Here is a 26,134-nt window from a genome sequence, read left to right as displayed (position 1 = left end):
AATTCCTTTCCCATAAACCTTCTGAAACCTCTTTTATATTCACTTCTTAAGTTTTCCCCTCTTTAAAAAACCAGTCTCCTTTTACGACAAAATTTTCTTTTCCCTAAACAAAAAAATGTATTCCTATCCCTCATACTTTTTTCTACCAAAACCACATATCTTTCTTTCCTTCCATATGGAATTGTTTCTTATTGTTTCTAGTAGTCTTAATTACATTTATTAGTTTCTAGTGAAAACTAAGTGGTAAGCAACTATGAAGTTATACAGTATTTTTTAGAATGGCGAATTTGTGAATACATTTCATAATTTCTGAAAACATAGTTTTTCAGTAAAAAACCAGGTTTGCTAACAGACTTCTATTTTAGTTTCTCTATAAGAAGACAAAAATAAATTAACCTATGTTCAGTACTTATGGTTTTATTTTACTTTATTTGGAAATGACCTAGATATTCAATAAATTTCACTTAACAGATCACTTAACTTAGTTTCAGCGATTTGGGAAACTAAAAGTTTACCTACGAATCTTTTTATCTTATTTACATCTGTTTGCTTGTTCTTAACAATTCCCAGAAAACTTCATGAAGCATTAGACAAAAATCAATATTTTTTTTTTCCTGATAAATTTTCAGAGGTGAACTTACTTGACTTTCAGTAAACACAGGTAGGATGACAGTCTTACATTTCATGCTAACTCTAAAGACATGTTTTTTAGTTAAACCAACTTTAAATTAGCTTTCGTACTGAAAATTTCCCAGATCATGCGAATTTGGAAAACATTTGGGTTAGTTTCTGTCTTTCTGAGTTTTGGAATTCCCAGTACTTACAAGTGCTTGGCTTCAAACCAACTAAAAAGAACTCTTTTACAAATTAATTTTGGTGATACCTTCTGGAGATAGAGAAAATATCTTACATTTATAACATATATGAACATACACAGTCAAGAGACAAAATATTATAGCTTTTGTTTTTACTAATTTGTTGAGAGGACATTTAAGGCCCAATTGCCCTTTATTTACAAACTTCCCTGAAGTTTGTATTTCAAAGGAATGGCTTTTAGGTCCTAGAGAAGATGCGGACAGAAAACTTAGATCACAAAGAATCCCAAGTTTTCTCCAAAATGGAAATCTGGAGCATATCTGCCTATTACCAGAGGTGCTGGAATCTGGGCACAAGACATTTTAGCAGTATGCATTTTAAAAAGGTCTTTTATTTTTTTCTTCAGTCTCAGGTGACTGTGAACTGTGTTTAAAGACATGATGAAATTTATAATTTTAGGGGTGCCTGGGTAGCTGGCTAAGTGTCCAACTCTTGATTTTGGCTCAGGACATGATATCACAGTTTGTGAGATAGAGCCCCGCACTGGGCTCTGTGCTGACAGCGAGGAGCCTGCTTGGGTTTCTCTCTCCCCCTCTCCTGCTCATGTTCTCTCAAAGTAAATAAATAAACATTAAAAAAAATAATATAAAGAAAAAAATTTGTTTAGAGTTTCAGGGCAGTTGTGATTTAAAACTTACTATTATTGTTTTAAGTATAGGACAATTTTGTTCCAGTATCCTGATCTTTTATAATAAATAGCTACCAACATTTTGAGGGGAATAGGCGAGCTTTAGGGATTGGAAAAATTGCTGGGATTTGACTTGATACTAGAGTTGCATTTCTGGTTTTGTAGAGGTTTGTAAGCCAACTGTTTCTAATTCCCAAAGGAGTGGATTACAGTCAGAATATCAAGGGATTGGCTTGCCTTTTTAAATTAACCCCCCTCTCCCTTTTTTTTTATTTTTTTAACTAAAATGGGAATCGACAGATGTAGTAAAGTCCATATCAAGCAATTTAACAAAAGCCTTCTTGCAGCATACATAATTCAGTCTTGGCTTCTGTTAGCCCCTGAATGCTGGTCTTGTGCAGATCATTTGTGTGAGGGCCTGGGAGAAAGTTTGGTCTTCTTTTCTTTGTGAAGGGCGTCTAGGATACATCTGCAAAGTATTGCAAAGGAATGTCTCAAGCTAACAGAGCGTGCTTACAGAGCCCTGGAAGGTAGGAGCAAAGCAAGCCTTATTGCCAGTCTCAAGTGCTTTTGTCAAATTTATTACCTGGCTTTCAGCCTCTACATTAGCAACATGTATTCTTTGAACCCAGAGATTGAGCTGCCTGTAATTCTTGGTAGGAAAAGGAGGTTAAAACAGGTAGATGAGGCCAGATTTTAAGGAGATTTTACATTGGATGTGGACATTTATTTTTAAGTCTTAGGCCTGATTTCTGTTCAGCTTGTCAAGGGACTCCTTAAGCCTCACTGTTCTCTAATAAGACCATTGAGATCTCTCTATAGAGTGTCTTTCCTTTAAATATAACCAATTTAAAGACCATCTATGAGTAGGATCTATTAACAGTCACTCCAATTAACCTTTTAATGGCTGAACCAAAGAAGCAAGAAGCATCCAAAAAGGGCATAGATGATACAGCCCCCATGATCTAACAATCTGCTCCCAAAATTAGCCTAAGAAAGCAAAGACATTCATTTCACAGGTGGTAAGGATAGTAAAAACAGGTTCTCTGGTCTCCCAGGAAAACACAAGATTCCTCCAGTCACAGCCTGCTAATCTGTGACACTGGGCAGGTGCTGATGGACTGGGACTTGCCAGCATGAACAGGCAATGGTGACTGAGATGACAATCACTTTTTTTTTTTTTTTTTTTGAGAGAGAGAGAGAGAATCCCAGGAGGGGCAGAGACAGAGAGAGAGAGAGAGAGAGAAGTGGGGCTCACCTGAAGCAGAGCTTACCCAAAGCACAACTCAAAGTCGTGAACTGTGAGATCATAACCTGAGCCAAAGTCAGATGCTTAATGACTGAGCCACCCAGGTGCCCGAGATGACAAAGATTATAAGGGGGTGGGACCTCCCATGACAAACACCCCTGAGAGCTGGCTTGGCCAAAGGGAGAGTCCAATCCCCAGTCTATTCCACTGGCCATGAGGCTACCCTTTTAGGATATAGAATGAGATCAAAGAAAAAATATCTTCTATACATGTTAACAGCTTTGGCTAAACCTTGGGTTTCTTGGAGCCACATGAATACCTAGGGGTCTGAGGATCAAAGGGGAGAAGAGATGTTTGTAAAACAAAGATTGTCCTGTTATTTAGGCACATAAGTTTCTTAAAGAGGAATCTCTTCCTGGTGAGCTGGCAGTTGAGGGGGAGGTAAAGAGCTTTTCCTGAGCCTGCTGAACCTGCTGGGCTAGGAATTAAAATGTTAATTTGATGGAGATTATCAAAAGCTGTCAGTGATCTTCATAGTTAACAGTGAAGCACTAAGGATTTTCCATTACACTGTGGAAGCAGCCAGGAGTCCTGCCACTGAGGGACAAGGCATTAGACAAGGAAAATAAAAATAAGGACGAGGAAAGACCAAATTGTCAACATTTGCAGATGAACTGGTTAGACGCTGCGAACATTTCAAGAAAATTAGTTGGAAATTATGAGAGAATGTTTAATAGCTATCCCTGAAGAGCAGCCCTGGGTAGGAGACTTGTTTTTCTAAAACTGTCCATATTTTAAAAAACAGGTATTATTTTGATAAGTTCTAAACATGGAGCTAAAAAGTTTAATAAGGCAGCCAAATAATAAATAGGCAAGGGGTCCCTGGGTGTTTCAGTTGGATTTCGGCTCAAATCATGTTCTCACGATTCAGATAATGGAGAGTGAGCTCCACCCATGTCAGGCACAGAGACTATTTGGGATTCTCTCTCTCCCATTCCCCCACTCAAGAATGAGTTTGTGCTCTCTCAAAATAAATATTTAAAAAGTAGGCAAAAAAACAATTGCTTTACTATACATAGTAGAAGATCCTCTTCACAGTAGCAGTAAAATCTTGATTGAAAAATATTTAAGACCTAGGTGAAGAACATTATAAAACTTTATACAAGAACAGATTAAAAGTCTTAATAAACAGAGCCATGTCCTATTCTTGGATGGGAAGACCCAATATGAAATGGTAGAGATGTCAGTTATCCCCCAAATTATTCCCTAAATTTATTCTAATTTGCTCAAAAGTTCTCCTGTAAGCAGAAAAATTCTTAAGAGGTGCTTAAAAAGTTTTTTAAGTGAAGATGAGGAAACAGGTTATTAGAGATGAGGTAGAAAATGTCCTAGATGTACTAATTTAGCAGGTACTAGTGCAGAAATGCTTATATATGGGAATTTATTATATAGCAAAGAAAAAATTTCAAATCAGTGCAGAAAAGAAATTAGTCAATAGATAGTGTGAGTGAAAATGAAAATTAAAACATTAATTTCATCCCTAATTCCTGTGTTTTCTCAAATTAATACAAGGTTTCAAGATTTAGTATGAGGGGCACCTGGGTGGCTCTGTTGGTTAAGTGTCCAACACATGATTTCAGTTCAGGTCATGATTTCATGGTTGAGTTTGAATCCATTCGGCTCTGTACTGACACCGCGAAGCATGCTTGGGCTTTCTTTCTCTCCTTCTCTCTGCCCCTCCCCTGGTCTCTCTCAAATAATAAAAAAACTTAAAAAATTTAATATGAAAAATAAAACCACAGGACTCTATCGGCAAGCTTTTTTTGGATCTTGTTGTAAGGGAGAGCTTTCACCAAGGCCAGAACCCATAAAGGAAAATATTCATAAATTTAACTGCGTAATGGTGAAAGACACCATAAACAAAGTGGAAAAGGAGATGACCTGTGAGAAAGAGTACTTGAGTAAAGTATACGAATAGGAAGAGAATTGCAAACAGTTGATTTAACATATGAAAATGCATTGTCTCACATATTCAAGAAAGTGTACATAAAGCAGAATTGTTCAAAATGACACAGATAGGTAATATTCATTGTTAGTAAAGGTTTTGGAGAGTGGACACTCTCACATATTGGGGTCAATGTAAATTGCTGGTTTGGGAGGACAGTGATCATTTTCAGTGAGCATTTCCTTAAAAAGTAATTTTACTTGTGAATGTGGACAATGAAACCTGTAAAAAGATGTCCTTGAAGCATTCTTTGTTATTGCAGAGATCAGAAACAGTTTTATGTGCCCACTAGTTTAATAAATTGTAAATTTAATAAATAATGCTATGTAGTAATTAAGGAAAGATATAAAGTTGATCAGTAGCCAGGCCACAGAAAGATAGCTACAAAGTACTGTGGAATACTATCTATGGAAGTATGTTTATAGAATGATTCCATTTGTATAAAATAAAAAACATTCAGGTGTGCATTAAAATTCTTGAGCAGCATATCCATCTGTTAACAGTGATTTCTTAGGGACAGGCATTCCAGAAGAAAGTGAACTACGACTTCCTTTTTCATGCTCTTTTATGTTGTTTGAATTTTTTTAACCTATTCTGTCACCTTCATAATTATATATTTGCTTTCGGGGAGTAAAAAAAAATGTGGATTAATTTAAACATACTTCCCAATTACTGTTTTGCTAAATTAAATTTATATAGTGGATAAAGGGGATCTAATAACGTCAACAAATCAGTTTTATTCCCTGCTCTCCATAGGGATGTATTTAACAGTTTAAATAATGTGGAAGACTGACACTTGTGAAATATATGCCCTGAAACCTTTGAGAATCTTAGGAGTTTCAAAAACCACCATGGCATATATTTTTTTTTGCTCATGAAATGCAGTAATGTACAAATGAAAAAAGTTTAAGCAGCTTCCTCAGATGGGAGGTGTGAAGGTAAGTAGAGAACAAAGCTTTGCTGAGATGTGAATGCTGGGTAGCTAGTAGACTGTTCACTGGCCATGTGATTCACTTCCACATACAAGCTTTGAGAAGTGAAATTTGTATTCATGCTGCTGCAAAATAGTAAACTGTAGTCATTTCAGGGTCATTCAGACTTTCCAGATAATTAAAACGGCAGGCATCAAATCTGTGAATATCAGGGGTAGGCTGTGCCTAAGCAGTCTTTTTCTTTGAGAAATAATGACTGTATGCATGTATGTTTCAATAAAAGTTGAAGGACATTAAGAAAAGCGTCATACTCATTGTAGAATTTAGCAAAGATTCAAAAGAATACAAAGGGGAAAATAAGCGACCCTTATAATTCTGTCCAGCAGTACCATGGTTAAGAGAATTTTTATTTAAAAACTGATATAAAAGCTGTTTTATAAAAAGGCAGCAGTTGGAAATTTAGAATTATTGTGGATTGTTACTGTTTTAACCCATAGAAGCCATTACAAATAGGCATTAGTTTTAAGGAGAGCTAAAAACAAGCTTTTAAAACCCATATGGAGAGGACTATGTGGGTAGTTCTTTACTAATCCAACGAGGGTTTATAATGTTCCTTCTTTATTAAAACTGGAGGCTGCCCACGGACACGACAGGCTTCTGACTTTGTGATGCAGCTGTGACAGTAAAGCTGCCTCAATGTCTGAGGGGTATAGCAGCAGGTGTGGGCTGTTGAGCTTGTAGCAAGAAAGGGGTGTGAGAACACAAGATGGCTTTGAGAGACAGTTGGGGCTACCATTTTAAAAACCGAATGTTTGAAAAACCAGATTCAGCTTGTATGGCTTACTAATGAATTGTTTAATGAGCCTTTTCTGTCTTCTGTTGTATTTTGGTTTATCATAAACCAGTTATGCATAAATCAGTTATGGGACCACTTACTTAGGTCACCCTTTAAGTTTAAGCCTCTCAAAAGCAATGGAGCAAAACCTGGTCTTCTGTGCCCCTGTAGCTGTGGCACAGAGGCTAATTGCAAGCAGCTAGGCTGAATGTGGACTTCACCCAACAACGAGCCCAACCAAGGTGGCCTGAGGCATATAAAGGGCATGGGACCAAACTGTGCAGCATACCCACAGCAGGCAAAGTAGGTCATTGCAGCTCCCTGTGCTGAAGGCATATGTGGCTTACCCACAATAGTAGGTCACATGTAACCCACACAAAGGGCACCCCTGGAGGACCTGGTTTTGGTGACCTGAGGGGGGTATTCTCTCCTACACAAGGCCACCACTTTAAAGACCAGGAGATGTAGCTGACCTACCTAATACATAGAAACAAAAACACAGAGTTATAAAACATGAGTAGAGAGAGGAATATGTCCCAAATGAAAGAGCAAGACAAAATCACAGCTAAATGAAATGGTAATAGGCAATATGCCTAATAAAAAATTGAAAGTAGTGGCATAAATATACTCACTGGACTTAAGAGTGGATGAACTCAGAACTTAAAAATATAAAAACCAGTCAGAGGTAAAGAATTCAATAACTGAAATAAAAAATACATTAGAGGCCATCAACAGCAGATTAGAGGATTCAAAAGAATATAGTCATCTGGAAGAGAGGGTAATCAAAAGCAACCAATCTAAATGGGGAAGAAAAAAAAATGAGAATAGGTTAAGGGACCTCAGTGACATCATCAAGCATAGTGACATTCACTTTATAGAGATCTCAGAGGGAGCAAAGAGAGAAGGAAACAGAAAACTTACTCTAGGGCAGAAGGAAATGGCAAGATGTATTCAAAGTACTGAAAGGAAAAAACCCTGCAAACCAAGAATACTCAATCCAGCAAGGTAGTCATTCAGAATAGGAGGAGAGATAAAGAGTTTCCCAGACAAAAGTTAAAGGAATTCATCACCATGAAACAAGACTTTTAAGAAATGTTTAAGGAATTTTTTAAGTGGAAAGAAGAAGCCATAACTAAAAGGAAATTACAAATGGAAAAAATTTGACAGGTAAAAACAAATATATAGTAAATGTAGTAGATTAATCACTTAATGGAAGTTAACACACAAAAGTAGCAAAATAGATTATATCTACAAAAATCAGTCTAGGGATCAATAAAAAAAGATGCAAAATCTATCATATACATAATATGGAGGGGGAGTAAAAATGTAGTCCTTTTAGAACTTAAGGGACCATCAACTTAATACAGACTGCTAAACACATAAGATGTTATATATGAACCCAAGTGTTACCATAAATAAAATACCTACAGTAGATACAGATACACAAAAAATAAAGGAATCCAAGCATAACACTAAATAAAGCCATCAAACTACCAAGGAAGAGAGCAAGAGAACAAGAAAGGAACAGAAAAACTACAAAACAACCAGAAAACAGTTCAAAGAATCATGCTTACTTTAAATGTAAATGGACTAAATGCTCCAGTCAAAAGATATAGGGTGATGAAATGGATTTTAAAAAATCCAACTGTATGCTTCCAAGAGACTCACTTCAGACCTAAAGAAACATACAGACTGAAACTGAAGGGATGCAAACACATATACCATGCAAATAGAAGCAAACAAAACACAACACACACACACACACACGCACGCACACACACACACACCCGAGGTAGCCACAGTTATATCAGACAAAATAGACTTTAAAACGAAGACTGTAGCATGAGACAAAGAAGGGGACTACATAAAGGGATTGATCCTACATGAAAATACAATTGTAAATATCTGTGTGCCCCAAATAGCATCTCAACACATAAAGCAAATATTCACAGACCTAAAGGGAGTAATTGACAATAGTAATATCAGGGGACTTTAATACCCTACTTACATCAATGAATGGATAGGTTATCTAGACAGCAAGTCAATAAAGAAACAATGCTTTTGAATGATACATTGGACCAGATTGGCCTAACAGGTATATTCAGAGCATTATACTCAAAAACCAGTAAAATACGCATTATTTTCAAGTGCACATGGAACATTCTCCAGGATAGATCATGGTAGGCCACAAAACAAGTATATTAAAATCATATTAAGTATCTTTTCCAAACATAATGAAACTACAAATTCATTACAAAAAAAAATCTTGAAAAAACACAAAACAGATGGAAAAACAACAGTCTACTAAACAACCATTGGGTCAGTGAAGAAATCAAAGCAGAAATAAAAAAATACATAGACACAAGTGAAAATGACATTAAGATCCAAAATCTTCAGGACGTAGCAAAAGCAGCTTTAAGAGGGAAGGTAATACTGATACAGGCATACCTCAAGAAACAAAATTCTCAACCTAACTTACACTTAAAGGGGCCTGAAAAGAATAAATGAAGCCCAAAACTAGAACGAAGGAAATAAAAAAAAAAGTAGATCGCTCAAACTAAGAGCAGGTTCTTTGAAAAGGTAATTGATAAACCTTTAGCCAGACTTATCAAGAAGAAGAGAGGACTCCCAGTAAATAAAATCAGAAATGAAGGAGACACAACAAACACAAAGGATATAAGAGAATATTATGCAAAGTTATATGCAACAAATTGAAAAACCTAGAAGAAAGGGGTAAATTCCTGGAAACTTACAATCTTTCAAACTGAACCAGGAAGAAATAGAAAATTTGAACAGATCAATTACTAGTAATATAATTGAATCAACAATTAAAAAGAAAAACTAACACAAGTCCATGACTAGATGACTTAACATATGAATTCTATCAAGCATTTAAAGAAGAGTTAATACCTGTTTTTCTCAAACTATCCCCAAAAATAGAATAGGGAGGAAAACTTCCAAATTCATTCTACAAGGCCAGCATTAACCTGATAACAAAACCAGACAAAGATACAAAAACAAAGATACAAAAAACAAAAACAAAACACCAACTATAGGCCAGTATCTCTGATGAACATAGATCCAAAAATAATAAAGTAGTAGCAAACCAAATTCAACAATACATTAAAAAAAAAAAAAAACACTCAACATAATTAAGTAGGATTTATTCCAGGGATGCAAGGGTGGTTTACTACTCGCAAGTCAATCAGTGTGATAGGTCACATTAACAAGAGAAAGGACAAAAACCATATGATTATCTCAAAAGATGCAGAAAACGCATTTAACCAAATACAACATCCATTCATGATAAAAACTTTCAACTAAGTAGGTTTAGAGGGAATATACCTCAACATAATAAAGGTCACATATACAAACCCACAGCTAACATAGTACTCAATAGTGAAAAAGTGAGTACCTTTCCTCTAATATCACGAACAGGACAAGGATATCCACTCACCATTTTTATTCAATATAGTACTTGAAGTCCTAACTGTAGCAGTTGGACAAGAAAAAGAAAAGGCATTCAAATTGGTAAGGAAGAAGTAAAATTGTCATTATTTGTAGATGACATGATAGCATATATAGAAAACCCTAACGACTCCACCAAAAAACTCGTAATGAAGAAGCAGAAAGAAAATCCTGCAGCAAAAAGATACATACCTAGGAATAAATTTAACCAAGTGAAAGATATATACTCTGAAAACTGTAAGACATTGATGAAAGAGATGAAACATGATACAAAGAAATGGAATGATATACCATGCTCCTGGGTTGGAAGAGTATTGTTAAAATGTCCATACCACCCAAAGCAATCTACAGATTGAATGTAAATCCTATCAAAATACCACTGGTATTTTTTATAGAAGTAGAACAATCCTAAAATTTGTATGAAAGCACAAAAGATTGCCAAAGCCATCATGATAAAGAATAAAACTGGAGGTATCACAATCCCACACTTCAAAATATACTACGAAGCTACACTAATCAAAACAGTGTGGAACTAGCACAAATAGACTTGGAGATAATGGAACAGACTCAAGAGCCCAGAAATAAATTCACAACTATATGGTCAGGTAATCAACAACAAAGGAGGCAAGAATATGCACTGAGGAAAAGACAGTCTTTTCCATAAATAGTGTTGGGAAAATTGGACAGCTACTTGCAAAAAAGTGAAACTGGACCACTTTCTTACACTATACACAAAAATAAACTCTAAATGGATTAAAGACCTAAATGTAAGACCTGAAACCATAAAACTCCTGAAAGAAAATACAGGCAGTTATCTCATAGACATCACCCTTAGCAACATATTTATGGATAGGTCTCCTCAGGCAAGGGAAACTAAAGCAAAAATATACTAATAGGACTACACCAAGATAAAAAGGTTCTGTACAGCAAAGGAACCAACAGAACAAGAAGGCAGCCTACTGAATGGGAGGAGATATTTGCAAATGATAAATCCCCTAAGCGGTTAATAGCCAATACACATACACACACACACACAAACTTGAATAGACATTTTTTCAAAGAAGACATACAGATGGCTAGACATGAAAAGATGCTCAACGTCACTAATCAAGGAAATGCTAATCAAAACCACAATGCGGTATTACTTTATACCTGTCAGAATGGCTAGTAGCAAACAGAAAAGAAATATCAAGTGTTGGCAAAGATGTGGAGAAAAGGGAATCCTAGTGCACTGTAGGCAGGAATGTAAGTTGGTGCAACCTACTGGGGTAAGCAGCATGGAAATTCCTCAAAAAAAAATTAAAAATAGAAATACCATATGATCCAGTAGTTCCACTGCTGGGTATTTATCCAAAGAAAATGAAAACACTAATTCCAAAAGATATATCCACCCCTGTGTTTACTGCAGCATTATTTACAATAGCCAAGATGTAGAAGCAACCCAAGTATCCATCAGTAGATGAATGGATAAAGAACGTGGGATAGATATACATGATGTATATTAGTCATAAAAAAGAATGAGATCTTGCCATTTGGGACAACATAGATGGACTCAATAAGGAAACATTGGCCTTAAATGACACATTAGACCAGATGGACTTAACAGATATGTACAGAACATTTCATCCAAAAGCAAAAGGATGTACATTCTTCTCAAGTGCACATGGAACATTCTCCAAGATAGATCATCTGTTAGGCCACAAAAGAAGTCTTAATAAATTTAAGAGGATTAAAATCGTGTCAAACATCTTTTCTCACCATAGGAGTATGAAACTGGACATCAATTATGAGAAGAAAACTGGAAAATCCACAAATATTTGGAGATTAAATGACATGCTACTGAACAACCAATAGGTCAAAGAAGAAATTAAAAGAGAAATTTAAAAAATGCCTTATGACAAATGAAACTGGAAACAAAACATACTAAAACTTAAGGGCAAAAGCACTTCTAGGAGGGAAGTTCATAGTGATAAATACCTACCTCGAGAAACAAAATAACTTTACACTTAAAGGAATGAGAAAAAGAACAAAGCCCCAAGTTAGTAGAAGGAAGAGATTGGAGTGGAAATAGAGGAGACTTTAGACAATAGAAAAAAATCAATGAAATAGCTGGTTCTTTGAAAACATAAAATTGACCAACCTTTTGCCAGACTCATGGAGACAAAGACAGGACTCAAAATCTGAAAGGAAAGAGGAGACATTACAACTGATACCACAGAAATGCAAAGGATCCTAAGAGACTATTACAAACAGTTACACACACTGGACAACCTAGAAGAACTGGAAGAATTCCTAGAAACCCACAACCTTCCAAGACTGAACTATGAAGAAACAGAAAATGTGAACAGACATTACTAGTAAGGAGATTGAATCAGTAATTGAGAAACTCCCAACAGACAGAAGCCAGGGACTATATACAACTTCAGTGATGAATTCTTTTGAACATTTAGAGAATTCATACCAATCCTTCTCCAACTTTTCCAAACAATAGAAAATGAAAGAACACTTTTTTTTTAATGTTTGTTTGTTTTTGAGACAGAGCAATAGAGCAAGCAGGAGAGGAGCAGAGAGAGGGAGACAGAATCCTAAGCAGTCTCCATGCCTTCAGCACAGAGCCCAGTGCGGGGCTTGAATATTCGAACCATGAGATCATGACCTGAGCTGAAACCCAAAGTCAGATGCTTAAGTGATTGAGCTGCCCTGTCGCCCCAAGGAGAGAACACTTTTAAATTCATTTTACAAGGCCATGTTACAATGGCCTTGATACCAAAGACAAGGGCACCATAAGAAAAGCTGATGTTCCTAATAAACATAGGTGCAGAAATCTTCAACAAATCATTAAAAAAGTGAATTCAACAATACTGTTGACCCTGGAATAACATGGGTTTGAACTACACAGGTCCGCTTAATATGCGAATTGTTTCAATTAATACAGTATAGTACTATAAACGTATTTTCTCTTCCTTGTGATTATTTTTAAAGCTTATTTATTTTGAGAGACCAAGCATGTGTGTCCAAGTGGGGGAGGGGCAGAGAGAGGGAGAGAGAGAATTCCAAGCAGGCTCCTTCCTGTTAGCACAGAGCCCATCATGGGGCTTGATCCCACAAACCCTAAGATCATGACCTGAGCTGAAATCAAAAGTTGGACACTTAACAAGCCCAGGAGCCCCTTCCTTGTGATTTTTTAAAATAACATTTTCCTTTTTCTTACTTTACTGTAAGAGTATCGTATATAATATATATAACATACAAAATATATGTCAATTGTGTTATTAGGATTCTGGTTAACAATAGCCTATCAGTAGTTAAGTTTTGAGGGAGTCAAAAGCCATATATGGATTTTTTTTAATACATGGATTTTCAGCTGCACAGGGGATCAATGCCCTGAATCTCTGTGTTGTTCAAGGGTCAACTGTACACTAAAGGTTCATGTACCATAATCAGGTAGGATTTGTTCCAGGGATGCAGGGAAGGTTTAACATCTGCAAGGTAGTCAGTGTTGTACAACACATTACAAAATGAAGGATAACAATTCTATGGTTATCTCAGTAGATGCATAAAAAGCATTTGGCAAAATTCAACACCCATTTATGATAAAAATTCTTAAAGTGGATATAGAGGGTACTTTCCTCAACATAGTAAAGGCCATATAGGACAAGCCCACAGCCTAACATAATACTGAATGGTGAAAGCTGCAAGCCTTTCCCCAGGGCAGAGAATAAAACCGGGATGTCCATTTTCACCACTTCTATTCAATATAGTATTGAAAATCCTCACCAGAGCAATTAGGCAAGGGAAAAAAAAAAGGCATCCTATTTCAAAGATGACACAGAATTATATATAGAAAAACCCTTAAGATTCCACCAAAAAGCATATTCAAGTTTTAGCATCAAAATCATTATAGCAAAAAACTATTGCACTTTATACACTAATAATGAACTGTCAGAAAGATAAAATAGTCCCTTTACAGTTGCATCAGAAAGAATACCTAAGAATAAATTTAACTGAGGTAAAAGACCTGTACAATGAAAACTGTAAGAATGAAGAAAGAAATTAAAGGATACAAATAAATGGAAAGATATACCATGCCCATGGGTTGGGATAATTAATGTTGTTAAAGTGTTCATATTACCCTAAGCAATCCCCAGATTCACTGCAACCCCCATAAAAATTCCAATGGTATTTTTCACAGTAGAATAAATAATTCTAAGATTTGTGTGGAACCACAAAAGACCCCAGATAGCCAAAGAAATCCTGAGAAAGAAGAAGAAGGCAGGAGGCATCACACTTTTTTTTTTTTTTTTAGGTTTAGTCATTTGTTTTGACAGACAGAGAGTGGGAGAGCAGGAGAATCCCAAGCAGGCTCCACAGTGCCATCATGGAGCCCGATGCGGGGTTCAGACTCACAAACTATGATATCATGACTTGAGCTGAAACCAAGAGTCATATGCTCAACCAACTGAGCCACCCAGGTGCCCCACACTCCTTGCTTTTAAACTAAATTACAAAACTATAGCAGATCAAAACAGTATGGTTTTGGCATAGAAACAGACATATTTATCAGTGGGACAGAATAGAGAATCCAAAAATAAGTCCATACATACATGGTCAGTTTACAACAAAGGAGCCAAGAATATACAAGGGAAAGGATGGTCTCTTCAATAAATGATGTTGGGAAAACTGGACAGTCACATGCAAAAGAGTGAAAGTGGACTACTTTTTTTAACTCAAAATGGTTTGAAGACTGGAGCCTAGGACCTGAAACCATGAAGATCCTAGAAGAAAACATAGGAGGTAAGTTCCTTGACATAGGTCTTGGCAGTGACTTTTTGAATCTGTCTCCATAAACAAAGGCAACAAAAGGAAAAATAAGTAAGAGGGATTACTTCAGAGGTGCCCGGGTGGCTCAGATGGTTAAGCATTTGAGTCTCGATCTTATCTTAGGTCTTCATCTCAGGGTCATGAGTTCAAGCCCTGCATTGGGCTCCACACTGGGCTTGAAGCCTACTTAGAAGAAGAGGAATAACTTCAAACCAAAAAGCGTCTGGACAGTAAAGGAAATAAGATAAGAAGGCAACTTACTGAATGGGAGAAAATGTTTGGAAATAATATTTGCTAAGGGGTTAATATCCAGAATATATAAAGAACTCAGATAATTCAATAGCAAAACAACAACCAGTTCCATTTAAAAAATGGGCAGAAGATCCTAATAGACATTTTTCCAAAGATAACATACAGATGGCCAACAGGTATATGAAAAGATGCTCTACGTCACTAATAATCAGAGAAATGCAGATGAAAACCACAATGAAGTATCACCTCACAACTGTCAGAATGGCTGTTATCAAAAATATAAGAAATAACGTGTCGGCAGAGATGTGGAGTACACTCTGGTCAAAATGTGTATTGGTGTAGCCACTATGGAAAACAGTATGGAGGTTCCTCAAAAAATTAAAGTAGAACTACCAGATGACGCAGCAATTCCACTTCTGGGTATTTTCCCAAAGAAAATGAATATACTAACTTGAAAAGATATAAATGATCCCCATGTTCATTGCAGCATTATTTACAATAATCAAGATATAGAAGCAACTGTTATATGAATGGATAAAGACAACATATTTATACAATGGAATATTTCAGCCATAAAGAATGAAATCTTGCTTGCCATTTACAACAACATGGATGGAACTCAAGGGCATTATGCTAAGTTAAACAAGTCAGAGAAAGACAAATACCTTATGATCTCACTTCTATGTGAAATCTAAAAACAAAAAACAAAAAAACAACAACAAAAAAAAACAACAAACCAAACCAACAACAAAAAATCCAAGCTCATAGATAACAGAAAAGAAATTGATAGTTACCAGAGGTGAGGGATGGGGGGTGGGCAAAATGGGTGAAGGGGATCAAAAAGTAGAAACTTGGTTAGTAAGTCATTGGGATACAATTTGAGCATGTTGGCTACAGTTAATAATACTGTATTGTATGTTTAAAAGTTGCTAAGAGAAATCAGAAGTTCTCACCACAGGAAAAAAAATTAAACTATGTTATGTATGGTGATGGATATTAATTAGACTTATTGTGGTGATCATTTCACAGTACGAATATTGAATTATGTTGTGCAGCTGAAAATAATATGTGCCAGTTATACCTCAAAAAAATCCCACAAAGAATGCATGGTCCCCTTTTCCACACATTGGCCCGTGCACTCCCAGGCTCTTCCTTATACTGTCTCATGGAAGCCAGCATGGACTATGACCTGAAAACTCTTGAGTACAGAGACCAGTGTCCCTTTTCCTTATATAGATAGGTTTGTGCTTGCTACCCAACTTTTCAAACATTATATTGTTTAAAGATGCATACGTGCATATATGTGGTCTAGAGAGGCAAGCAAAAAGACAGTACAGAATTCAGGATAATGGCTATTTCTAGGGGGAAATACGGGGTTTGTGAGTGGGAAGATACAGGAAACTCCTAGCAGGGCTCCCACACATGGCCGTTTAGGTCGTTCACTGCAGAACTCTAGGGGAAGCCGTATATATACATAAAGTCTGGCTCCTCCGGTACTAGAGAGAATCCATTTTTTTACCTGAGGGCTGGGTACAGGCATTCATATCCTTCTCTAAAAAGAATATTATTTCTCTACAGAACAATACATACCTTACTGATTACAATAGGAGTTGGCAAACTTTTCCTATAAAAGGCCAGATATAAATATGTTAGGCATTATTGCACAGAAGTTCTGCATCCCAACTACTTAACTCTGCTGTTAAGTGTACAAGCAGTTACAGATGATATATAAATGAGTAGGTGTGTCTGTGTTCCAAGAAAACTTTATTTACAAAACCAACTAGCTGGATTTGGCTTGGGGCTGCAGTACGCCAAACCCCAGATTACACAGTTAAACCTTTAAAAGAAAAAAAAAAAACAACTATCTGTGGTTTGTCTAGTGGATTCAGAGTAGAGCCTGGAACAAAGGATTCACTGGAGGTATAGTAGGAAGGTCAGTAATGTCGTTTCCTGCAATCCATGTTTTTTTAAGTAAGTTATGACTGAAAATGTTGGATCTGACTTTGTCCAACTATAACGTAAGACATTGAGAGAAAGTTGCTGCTCAAACTTGGATTTAAGGAAACCATTTTCATCAAAATGATCCAGACTAATTCTTCATTAAAAGCAACAAACCCAATAACCGTATCACCTGTCGTTAGCTGATCACTACCAGATGTCAGACATGATGGCCAGAAACTTCACACGTTATTTTCCTCACAGCAGTTCTTCAAAGTGGGTTTGTTTGGGGTTTTTTGGTATCCATTTTGCAACCAAGAAAGGCTGACTTTTCCAAGGTCACAAAGCTAATAAAGCTGAGATTTGAGCCATAGTTGTCCAGCTTCAAAGTTCAGTCTGTTTTCTACAGCACACTGTCTCTATAGAAGGCTTTCTGTTTTAATGTCGCCAAAATCAATTTGGTTTTAGATTGTCTTCGCAGTTTTACTGACTTAGAAGAACTCGATGAGACAGAGTTATATATGTGCCACAAATGCAAAAAGAAACAAAAATCCACTAAAAAGTTTTGGATTCAGAAACTACCCAAGGTAAGCATGGAGTTTCAAATTATGCAATTTTGAGGGGAAAAATGTTTATGATTGATGAGAAGACAAATTATTTTTGTAACTTTAGCCTATGTGATCTATTCTATATTGGTCTCTAGAGTTTTCAGCAAGAGGTAAATAAACCCTTTGAGAATGTATAATTAATGTGTCCTGATCACAATTTCCAATATGTGGAGAGGATGGTTTCCTATCACACCACTAAGCAGCCAGCTGGGTGTCCTACAATTCAGTGCAACTCTGACACTGTCAAAGCCGGTGATAGTGATCAGATTCCACAGGTTCAGGGCTCAGTCCCATAAGACTACCTCTGCTTCAGAAGCCCAGCAAATGCAGCTTGTTACTTTATGCTTCTGCCCAACAGGCTAGACTTGTATATGAGGAGATGCATAGGGCAGGGTCCTGAACAGAGGAGCTTCTGTCCTTGTGGAGTTTGGGCCTGGCACAGTAGCACTTTGAAGTGTTCTGGTTCCCCATCTGGAAGCTCTCCAAACCTCTCCTTTAGGATTTTTATGGAGCCTTCATTACATAGGCATGGCTGATTAAGTCATTGGCTGTTGGCAGTTGTTCAACTTTCAGCCCCTCTGCCCTACCTGGAGAGTTGGGTTGGGGAGACTGAAAGTTCCAATTCTGTAATTACATGGTTGGACCCCTGGCAACCACGCCCGATCCTTTGAGGCAGTCAACAAGTTACCTTATTGGCATAACAAAGACACCTATATGGCCATCCCTTTGGAAATTCTAACAGTTTAGGAGCTGTGTGGAAATACATATATAATATATATACTATATAAGTCTAATTAAATATATAACATTATATAAAGTATATATAATTATTTTAGAAAAAACATAGTGTATATAATATATATATATGTATATAACATATATATATATGTATATAACATATATATATGTGTATATTAGGTCTTAACCCCCTTTCCATACAGCTCCTAAACCCTTAGCATATATATTTTCTAGTTTTTATTTCCAGTCAGTTAACTACAGTGTTGTATTAATTTCAGGTGTTATATTTATTATAAATCACAATATCATAATAAGGTATGTGGAAGAAAGTACTATCAAGGTTCAAAAAAAAAAAAAAAAAAGAACTGATAGGCCACCTAAAATATTACTGAGAGGTATTAGTACCAAGTAGCTAATTTTACTGAAAGGGAAATTAGGTGCTTTTGTTTTGTTTTGTTTTGTTTTTACAATCTTTGTCCTTATCTCTCATCCAGGTACTATGCTTACATCTGAAACGATTTCACTGGACTGCATATTTAAGAAACAAAGTTGATACCTATGTAGAATTTCCATTGAGAGGCCTAGACATGAAATGCTACTTACTAGAGGTATGATAAATTAATTACCTTTGCTAGGAGGTGCTAAGATGGCTTTTCATTAAAATTAAGTCTTCACATTGATAGGAGCTAGGGTGTCACTGACCCCTGCTCCTAACTCAGTCCTGGATGTCTTCTCCCTTGTTCTATAGCCTGAGAACAGTGGCCCAGAGAGCTGCCTGTATGACCTTGCTGCTGTGGTGGTGCACCATGGTTCTGGGTAAGTGTGTCAGTGGCTTTTCTTATGGTTGGTTTTCGAAAAGCACAGCAAAGGGGCACCTTGGTGGCTCAGTCAGTTAAGCTTCCAGCCTCAGCTCAGGTCATGATCTCACAGTTTGTGGGTTCGAGCCCCACCTCAGGGTGTATGCTGACAGCTCAGAGCCTGGAGCCTGCTTCTGATTCTGTGTCTCCCTTTCTCTCTGCCCCTTCCCCACTCACACTCTGTCTCTGTCTCAAAAAATAAGTAAACGCTAAAAAAAATAAATAAAAAGCACAGCGAAGACCTGCAATTTTGCACCACTCTTGATTATTCTCCGTCAACTCCTTAAAAATGGTTTCAGATACATAACACAGGTGAGGTAGAACTTTCTTTCAGTCGTGGTGTCAAAGAATGTTCTGGAGAGGATGTTGTGAAGTTAGAAGAAAAGGCACATGAAAGCAAAATGGAGAAGGGTTCATTTGAGCTCAGCATTGAGAACCTATTTGTCCACAAAATCCTCAGTAGGCTTTACTCCAAAGTTGTTTATTTCCTTTGCCATTTGACTTTTAAATTGGGGGAAAATGGGAAATTATTTGGAGTAACTTACTTCATATCTGTTTAAAGATTTTTTTATTTTATTGAATAATTTTTTTCTGGTAATTTTATTATTAGTTTATGCTTTCTGATTCCTTGAGAATGGCTATTTTACTTTTAAACATGGACAAACCCCTATCCGTGTTGAGAACCCTTTTCCCTCAGAACTTTGTAGACATTGCTCCCTTGACTTCATCATTCCAGGGCCAAGTCCACTACAGGTCTGATTCTCATCTCTTTATAGGCAACCTTTTTTTTACTTACTGGAAGCTTGTAGGATCCTCTCTCTTCGGATTTAAGAAATTATAGTAGATGTATTCCTGGCTTAGTAGTTGATAGGGACACTCTTTGGTGTCCTCAGCTCATGGAAATATTGTTTGTTCCACCCCATTCTCTCCCTGTTATATGTGTGGCAATCCCTCTGTATCTGCAAAGATACGTTCCAAGACTCCCAAGTGGATGCTTACAATCATAGTAACAAATCCTATATATACACTTTATTTTTTCATGTACATACAGACATACCTATGATAGCTTAATTTATAAACAATTATAATATTAATTATAATTGTGACAGTGTTAGGCTTCTCTTGACCTTTGGACAATATATTAGAAAGCATCATCTCTTGGACCGCAGCTGACTGTGGTAAACTGAACCATGGAAAGGGAAACTGAGGACAAGGGGTGACTATTATATAGTGAATTTTCTGGTCCTTTTCCACATTTTAACCGTTGTTTAATGATTTCCATCTCTGTTTTTTAAGACTGCCATGGCCTATTTTTCCAAATCACCAATTTGGATTTTATCTGTACCCAAATTGAAGATGACATTTTTAATACCATGGCAATCCCATTTTTCTGGTAACTCCTTTTCCTAACAAACATTTTTGTTTTATGGTTGCGCTATCTTTTTTAAACCATTGGTATTAATAAGAATTTTTAAAGCTCTTTGGTTTTCTGCATTAAATTTGTTAGTGGTTAAGTGCTTGTTCTTCCCAGTACTTTTCTTTCATACTATGTCCCCACCGCTGCCCCCCCAAGGGTTTGATGATTTGGGGCTATTTAGAATCCTAATAGATGATGAGATTATTATTGATAAATGGTAAGGGTTTCTCTAGCATTTACGAAAAGTGTCTGTTCTACCTGAGGCTTTTCTCTCACCTGGGAGGGCTGACTATAGGGCTGACTGTATGGCTGAGTGGGTGGGTCATGCTGAAAGAGAAAAGCCCTTTCCTGGAGGCAGATTACTTTCTTAAGCTCAGGTTTTTTCCAAGGTTGTGATGGAAATCTGTTCCTCACTTTTCCATGTGTCCATAAGCCTAGACACATGCTTGTTAGGTTGAGCTCCTTGACCCCTTTGGTGTTTCCATTAACCCAGTGCTATGTGAACACTGCTTTTAGGTGATGTAGAACATCTTCAGTTCCTGCTCATTCAATGGCCCTCTTCCCTCTATTTCCAATGCCTGCACATTCATTGTTACTTCCTTGAGTTTTGAGGAACATACACACGAGTTTAGTCCACCATCTTAAACCACAAGTCCCTAGGGCTTATTCTTTATTACAGTATTTATAATTTATTGCATTTTTAACAGATTATATGATTGCGCAGATCCTTCTGTTATTTCTGTAGTCCTTTTCTTTCATTTTTTTTTACGTTTCCTTATAGGGTCGGTTCTGGACATTATACAGCATATGCAACTCATGAAGGTCGCTGGTTCCATTTCAATGACAGTACTGTAACGCTGACTGATGAAGACACCGTTGTGAAGGCAAAGGCCTACATCCTTTTTTATGTGGAACGTCAGGCCAAAGCTGGATCAGATAAACTTTAATACCTCCTTTAAATCATTATTTGTCAACTATACCGGACAAACATTTCCAGTTTTCCGTAAATACTTGATCCGAGATTTAATTTCATTATGCACTTTTCAATTTCCTATTTTTGGTTTAGTTTTGTCAATGGTAGTGACATATTAAACATGGGCACCAACTAATTTTTTTTTTAGTTCTACCAGAAAACCTCAGCAGATACTTTGATTTGCTGCTTTAGTTGTAATAATTGTTTTTGTATGTAGTTTCAAGAACTTAGTTCTATTTGACTTTTTTTATATTAATGTTTTCAATTCTCACTTTGAGGCACATTTACATCAATGCTTTGTTACTGTCACATGCTGAAAGCAAGATATGTTCCTGATTGCGAAGAGCAGAACTGCCTGCTGCCTTTCACAGCTGTAATGGGAGATCAGGTGGACTCGAAATCCAGGATCATGTGCGCACATCATTTGTGGCCCAAAAGATTTCAGTGACTGTCAGTAATCGTTCTTTTCGATTATAAGAGGTAACTGGGAGAGCATCATTAAGTAGACCAGGTGATTGCTGCTCTTGGTATCTCTCAAGGCTGCTGCTTATCAGCACTGATTAAATAAATTTGTTGGATCACTTGTACCTGTACTGCAAATTCAAGACTTAGTCCTTTGAAGTTTTATTTTGTTTCGGGGTTATTTTTTGCTTGCGTGTGTTTTCATGGAGAGAAGAGTACAGAAAAGTCCAGATACATTTAGTGTTTCAAAATGTCTGTGACTCAGCTACACGGTATAGATACTGTCAGGTGAGGAGACCAGAGCTTGTTTGCCTTTAGAACCAGACTCTAGTTCCCCCACTGTCCGTGGTGCTGGATGGAAGGAACTACCTGTCCACTTTTGCCTTATTTCTTGCTTGGCCATCTCAAGTTGAGATGCTGACCTCCAGAGCTGATTTGACCATCACCTACACTTCCCAGAAGGAAATTTGAGTCTTTGCTACTTTGGGTTTTAACAACTCCCACTGGCCTATCCTGATAGCAGAGCAAGCTGAAAATATTCTCACTGTGAACAGAGTTTCTATTCTTGAGTTTAGCAGTCTTGGTTTTAAAACTGTGTTCAAGAAACATAGGTACAGGCTCCATTAAGATTTAACTCAAATTGAAATTTGGAACCAGAATTCCATCTAAGAAAGGTAATTGTGATTTCTGCAAGTGTTCCAGGTTAGTTTGTTGATTTGGGGGTGGGGTGGGGGGCAGTGGCAGCACTGATGAAGGAATCAGAGAAAGGGACTCCCAGAGAGGGTTGCACCTTAGGACTAGGCACTGTTTTCAGGTTCATCTCTCATTCCAGCCTTTATTTTCTTCTCAAGTGTCTACAAGTCACAAGGGGCAGAATGTATTTCATATTAAGCCAACCTACCAGACTTTTTGGTAATCTTGTTTTTTTCTACTAAAAGACAAAACTGTCAAGTTTTAAGTGCATGAATGTAAAATAAAGTCTAACAGCTGTCCTCAGGGTGGATATTTGAAGTTGCAAGAGAAGATGTGGCTCCATTTCAGTATTAGCTAGGTGTATCTCCTATTCTCTCAGAGCAAAAATCAGCTGCTCAACACTTTAACATGGCCAGGAGAAAACTGCAATTGTGTCTAAACTTGTACTATCCACTATGGTGGTCACCAGTTATATGTGGTTAAATTTTAATTAAAATTAAATTTAGGGGTGCGTGGGTGGCTCAGAAGTTTAAATGTTCAACTTTGGGTCAGGTCATGATCTCTTGGTTCCTGAGTTCGAGCCCCACATTAGATTCTGTGCTGACAGCTCAGAGCCTGGAGCCTGCTTCAGATTCTGTATCTCCTCTCTCTCTGCCCCTCCCACTCCCCCCCCTCAAAAATAAACATTATATATTTTTTTCAATTAAATTTCAAACTCACTTCTTTGGTCACACAAACCACATTCCAAGTGCTCAGCAGCCACGTGTGGCATAGGACTGCTTAGGTCTAGGGCAGTTCTCTTAGATAGGAGTGGTCTAAATTTTCACTCCAGAGAAAAAAGCTTTGCCTTTATGTTTAGGTCTGACACCTTAGAAACAGAGTCTAGAAGATAATTAAGAGGGCAACATATATTTTAAATAGTTTACATTTCTAAATTACATTAGGTTGAACCATAGGAAGTTTGTGGTATTTGCCTTTTTGGTCTACAAAAGTGAAAGTTTCACATAATTTGACCTAATATATTAATATATTAACACCACATGTAATTGAACTTGGAATGTGCATCTTCTTTGATTTTTGTTCAGTATCTCCTATGAATTCAGGCTCTTTTACTGAGATGGTATATAGCTGTGACTTCTAACATTTGCACTTAGATTATTCCCTCTTAATGGGCAGCTGTTATGACTTCAACAATAAAGCCTTGGGCAGTGTTGATGTTGGTGGAGAAAAACTGTCTTTTCGTACCAAAAGGAACTTAGTGACAGCCAGACTGCTTTGCTGGGGGAAGGTGGTCCTTAGACAGGTAACATCATTGGCTTAAGAGATGGACACATTTCCTCTTTGAATTTTTAGAGTATTTTTAGTGCTTGATTTTACTTAAGCAGAATGTTTGAATGGTGTTATGAAGGAAGGCTGTTTGGAAAAGTGATTGGATCCATTGGAACTGTGCATTTGAACACCAGTGATGTAAATGTGCCTATTCGTATTTACAAAATTTAACTGTGTAGCCTTATCACACCTATTTTAAAAGCTGATCTTTGTGTGCTCTTCAGGGCTTTCCCCTTGTGCCATGTCGTCTGTGTGTGTGTGGCTTCTCGCGCAGAGAGCTTATGCTGAGGCGGTGCCTCATGCTGTCACACCTCTCCCCTGGAACAAGAAAACTTCCTCAGAAGTCCTCCCACACAGGTGGGTGATAGAAACAGTTTGTGGCAACACAAATCTCTCTCCATGGTGGAGAAACCTTTGCTTATCCACTGTATTCTACTCAGTGTCTAGTGATGACAAATGTAATAGAATTAAACCAGTGAAGTGTACAGGCCCCGGTCAAGTGTTAAATGTGTATCTCACCTGGGGAACCTACTCAGCAGCTTGGTTCTGCAGTTGGGGACATCTTTATTTCTTAACAGCCAAACCTCTTTCATTGGTTTAGTGTACATAAGTCTATTTAGATACGCTTCTCCCACTTCGGCCCCCAGCGTCCCCTAAACTGCCTCATGTACCCTGTGGCTCAAGTGGCCTCTTCACTCAGGCCCTGAAAAGGCTCGTGAGCAGTCTGTTTCTGCGGCCAGGGCACCGGTCCCAGGGGACTGGGGTGTAGCCACAGGAACGGGCTGCGGTGCAGGAAGAGGCAGCCACGTGGTGGGTCATGCTGGAGGGCAAGGTCTCCGCATCGCCTCGCAGGCCTGAGCATGATGGACTCCAGAGCGCCCTGCCCTCCGCCGGTGCTGGTTGTGTCTGATGTGACCGTTTGCCGCGAAAGCCTCGTTTGTGTGATGCGAGAGGATTAACTGTGCAAGTGACTAATTTCATTTATGTTGTAATCACATCCCTTTTCTGCTTCACCAACCTGAACTGTTTTATGGATGAACGTATCATTAAATTTCTGGTCTCTTTCCTCTTGGCTATTATTTCTGAGCTCCTTTCAGGGGAGCCAATGAAGTAATGGTGCATTTGCTCCAGCCATGGGCCTTGTCAGTCAGTCAGCAGTTTGCTTCTCAACCCTCCCTATCTGGGGCCGCCAGAGTACAGAGGCCGGGATGGAGTGACTTGCAGGGACAGGTAGTGGCGGGAAGGGACACCCTGGCACCTGCAGTCAGGTGCTGGAGGAGCAGCCCGTGTGCATCAGAGCCAAGTGAGATCACCCTGCCTCTCCTGGCACAGCTCGTCTTATCAAGTGCTGTCTGCTTGTCTCCTTCAGAGCTAGACCCCACCCTGAGGAACTGGCTTTTGGGCTCTGAGCAAAGGATGTTTCTTGGTCACCTTTTTTTTTTTTTTTTTTTTTTTTTTAAATTTTTTTTTTTTTTCAACGTTTATTTATTTTCGGGACAGAGAGAGACAGAGCATGAACGGGGGAAGGGCAGAGAGAGAGGGAAACACAGAATCAGAAACAGGCTCCAGGCTCTGAGCCATCAGCCCAGAGCCCGACGCGGGGCTCGAACTCACGGACCGCGAGATCGTGACCTGGCTGAAGTCGGACGCTTAACCGACTGCGCCACCCAGGCGCCCCTTGGTCACCTTTTAAATAAAGTAAGACAGGCAAATAAAGTGCCACTGTTAAGAAATAAACATTCTGGTTTTCAGTAAGCTCCTATATATATATATATATATATATATATATATATATATATATATACATATACACACACACACGACCCCTCTGCCCCCGTGGTCCCTGGAGAATGAAAACACAAGAACCATCCCCCTCTCCCCCGTCCACATCCCTCCTTTTTCCCTCTTACTTATTGGCCTGCTCCTGTCAGTCTTCCACCTTTGGAGACAGAGGTGCCGGAAGCGCACATGGTTTTGCCTCCAGCTCCCATAGGCAGCTGTGCTGGTCAGAGGCTTACAGGCCAACTGGGAGCAGCAGTTGTCAACAGCACCC

General features: G+C 37.9%; 1 protein-coding gene and 1 long non-coding RNA gene across 6 annotated transcripts in view; one reads left to right on the top strand and one right to left on the bottom strand.

Moving 5' to 3' along the window:
• USP3 (ubiquitin specific peptidase 3) overlaps positions 1-22,202 on the top strand; it is a 102,076-nt gene extending 79,874 nt beyond the window's left edge. For all 4 annotated transcript variants that reach the window (XM_047074991.1, XM_047074992.1, XM_047074993.1 and 1 more), the window contains 4 exons: positions 17,473-17,591; positions 18,845-18,958; positions 19,099-19,166; positions 21,406-22,202. In XM_047074991.1, coding sequence (XP_046930947.1) covers positions 17,473-17,591; positions 18,845-18,958; positions 19,099-19,166; positions 21,406-21,571 — 467 coding nt within the window. In that variant the 3' untranslated portion in view covers positions 21,572-22,202. The remainder of the gene's footprint in view (positions 1-17,472; positions 17,592-18,844; positions 18,959-19,098; positions 19,167-21,405) is intronic.
• LOC124508523 (uncharacterized) overlaps positions 1-26,134 on the bottom strand; it is a 51,163-nt gene that overhangs the window by 16,914 nt on the left and 8,115 nt on the right. The window lies entirely within an intron of this gene.

Source organism: Lynx rufus, unplaced genomic scaffold (genome assembly GCF_022079265.1).
Source record: "Lynx rufus isolate CCGP_SWC_20201006 ecotype Redwood Valley unplaced genomic scaffold, mLynRuf1.p SCAF_13, whole genome shotgun sequence".
Classification (NCBI taxonomy): Eukaryota; Metazoa; Chordata; class Mammalia; order Carnivora; family Felidae; genus Lynx; species Lynx rufus.
The sequence above is the reverse complement of the archived record's forward strand: the minus strand, read 5'-3'. Positions and strand labels throughout refer to the sequence as shown.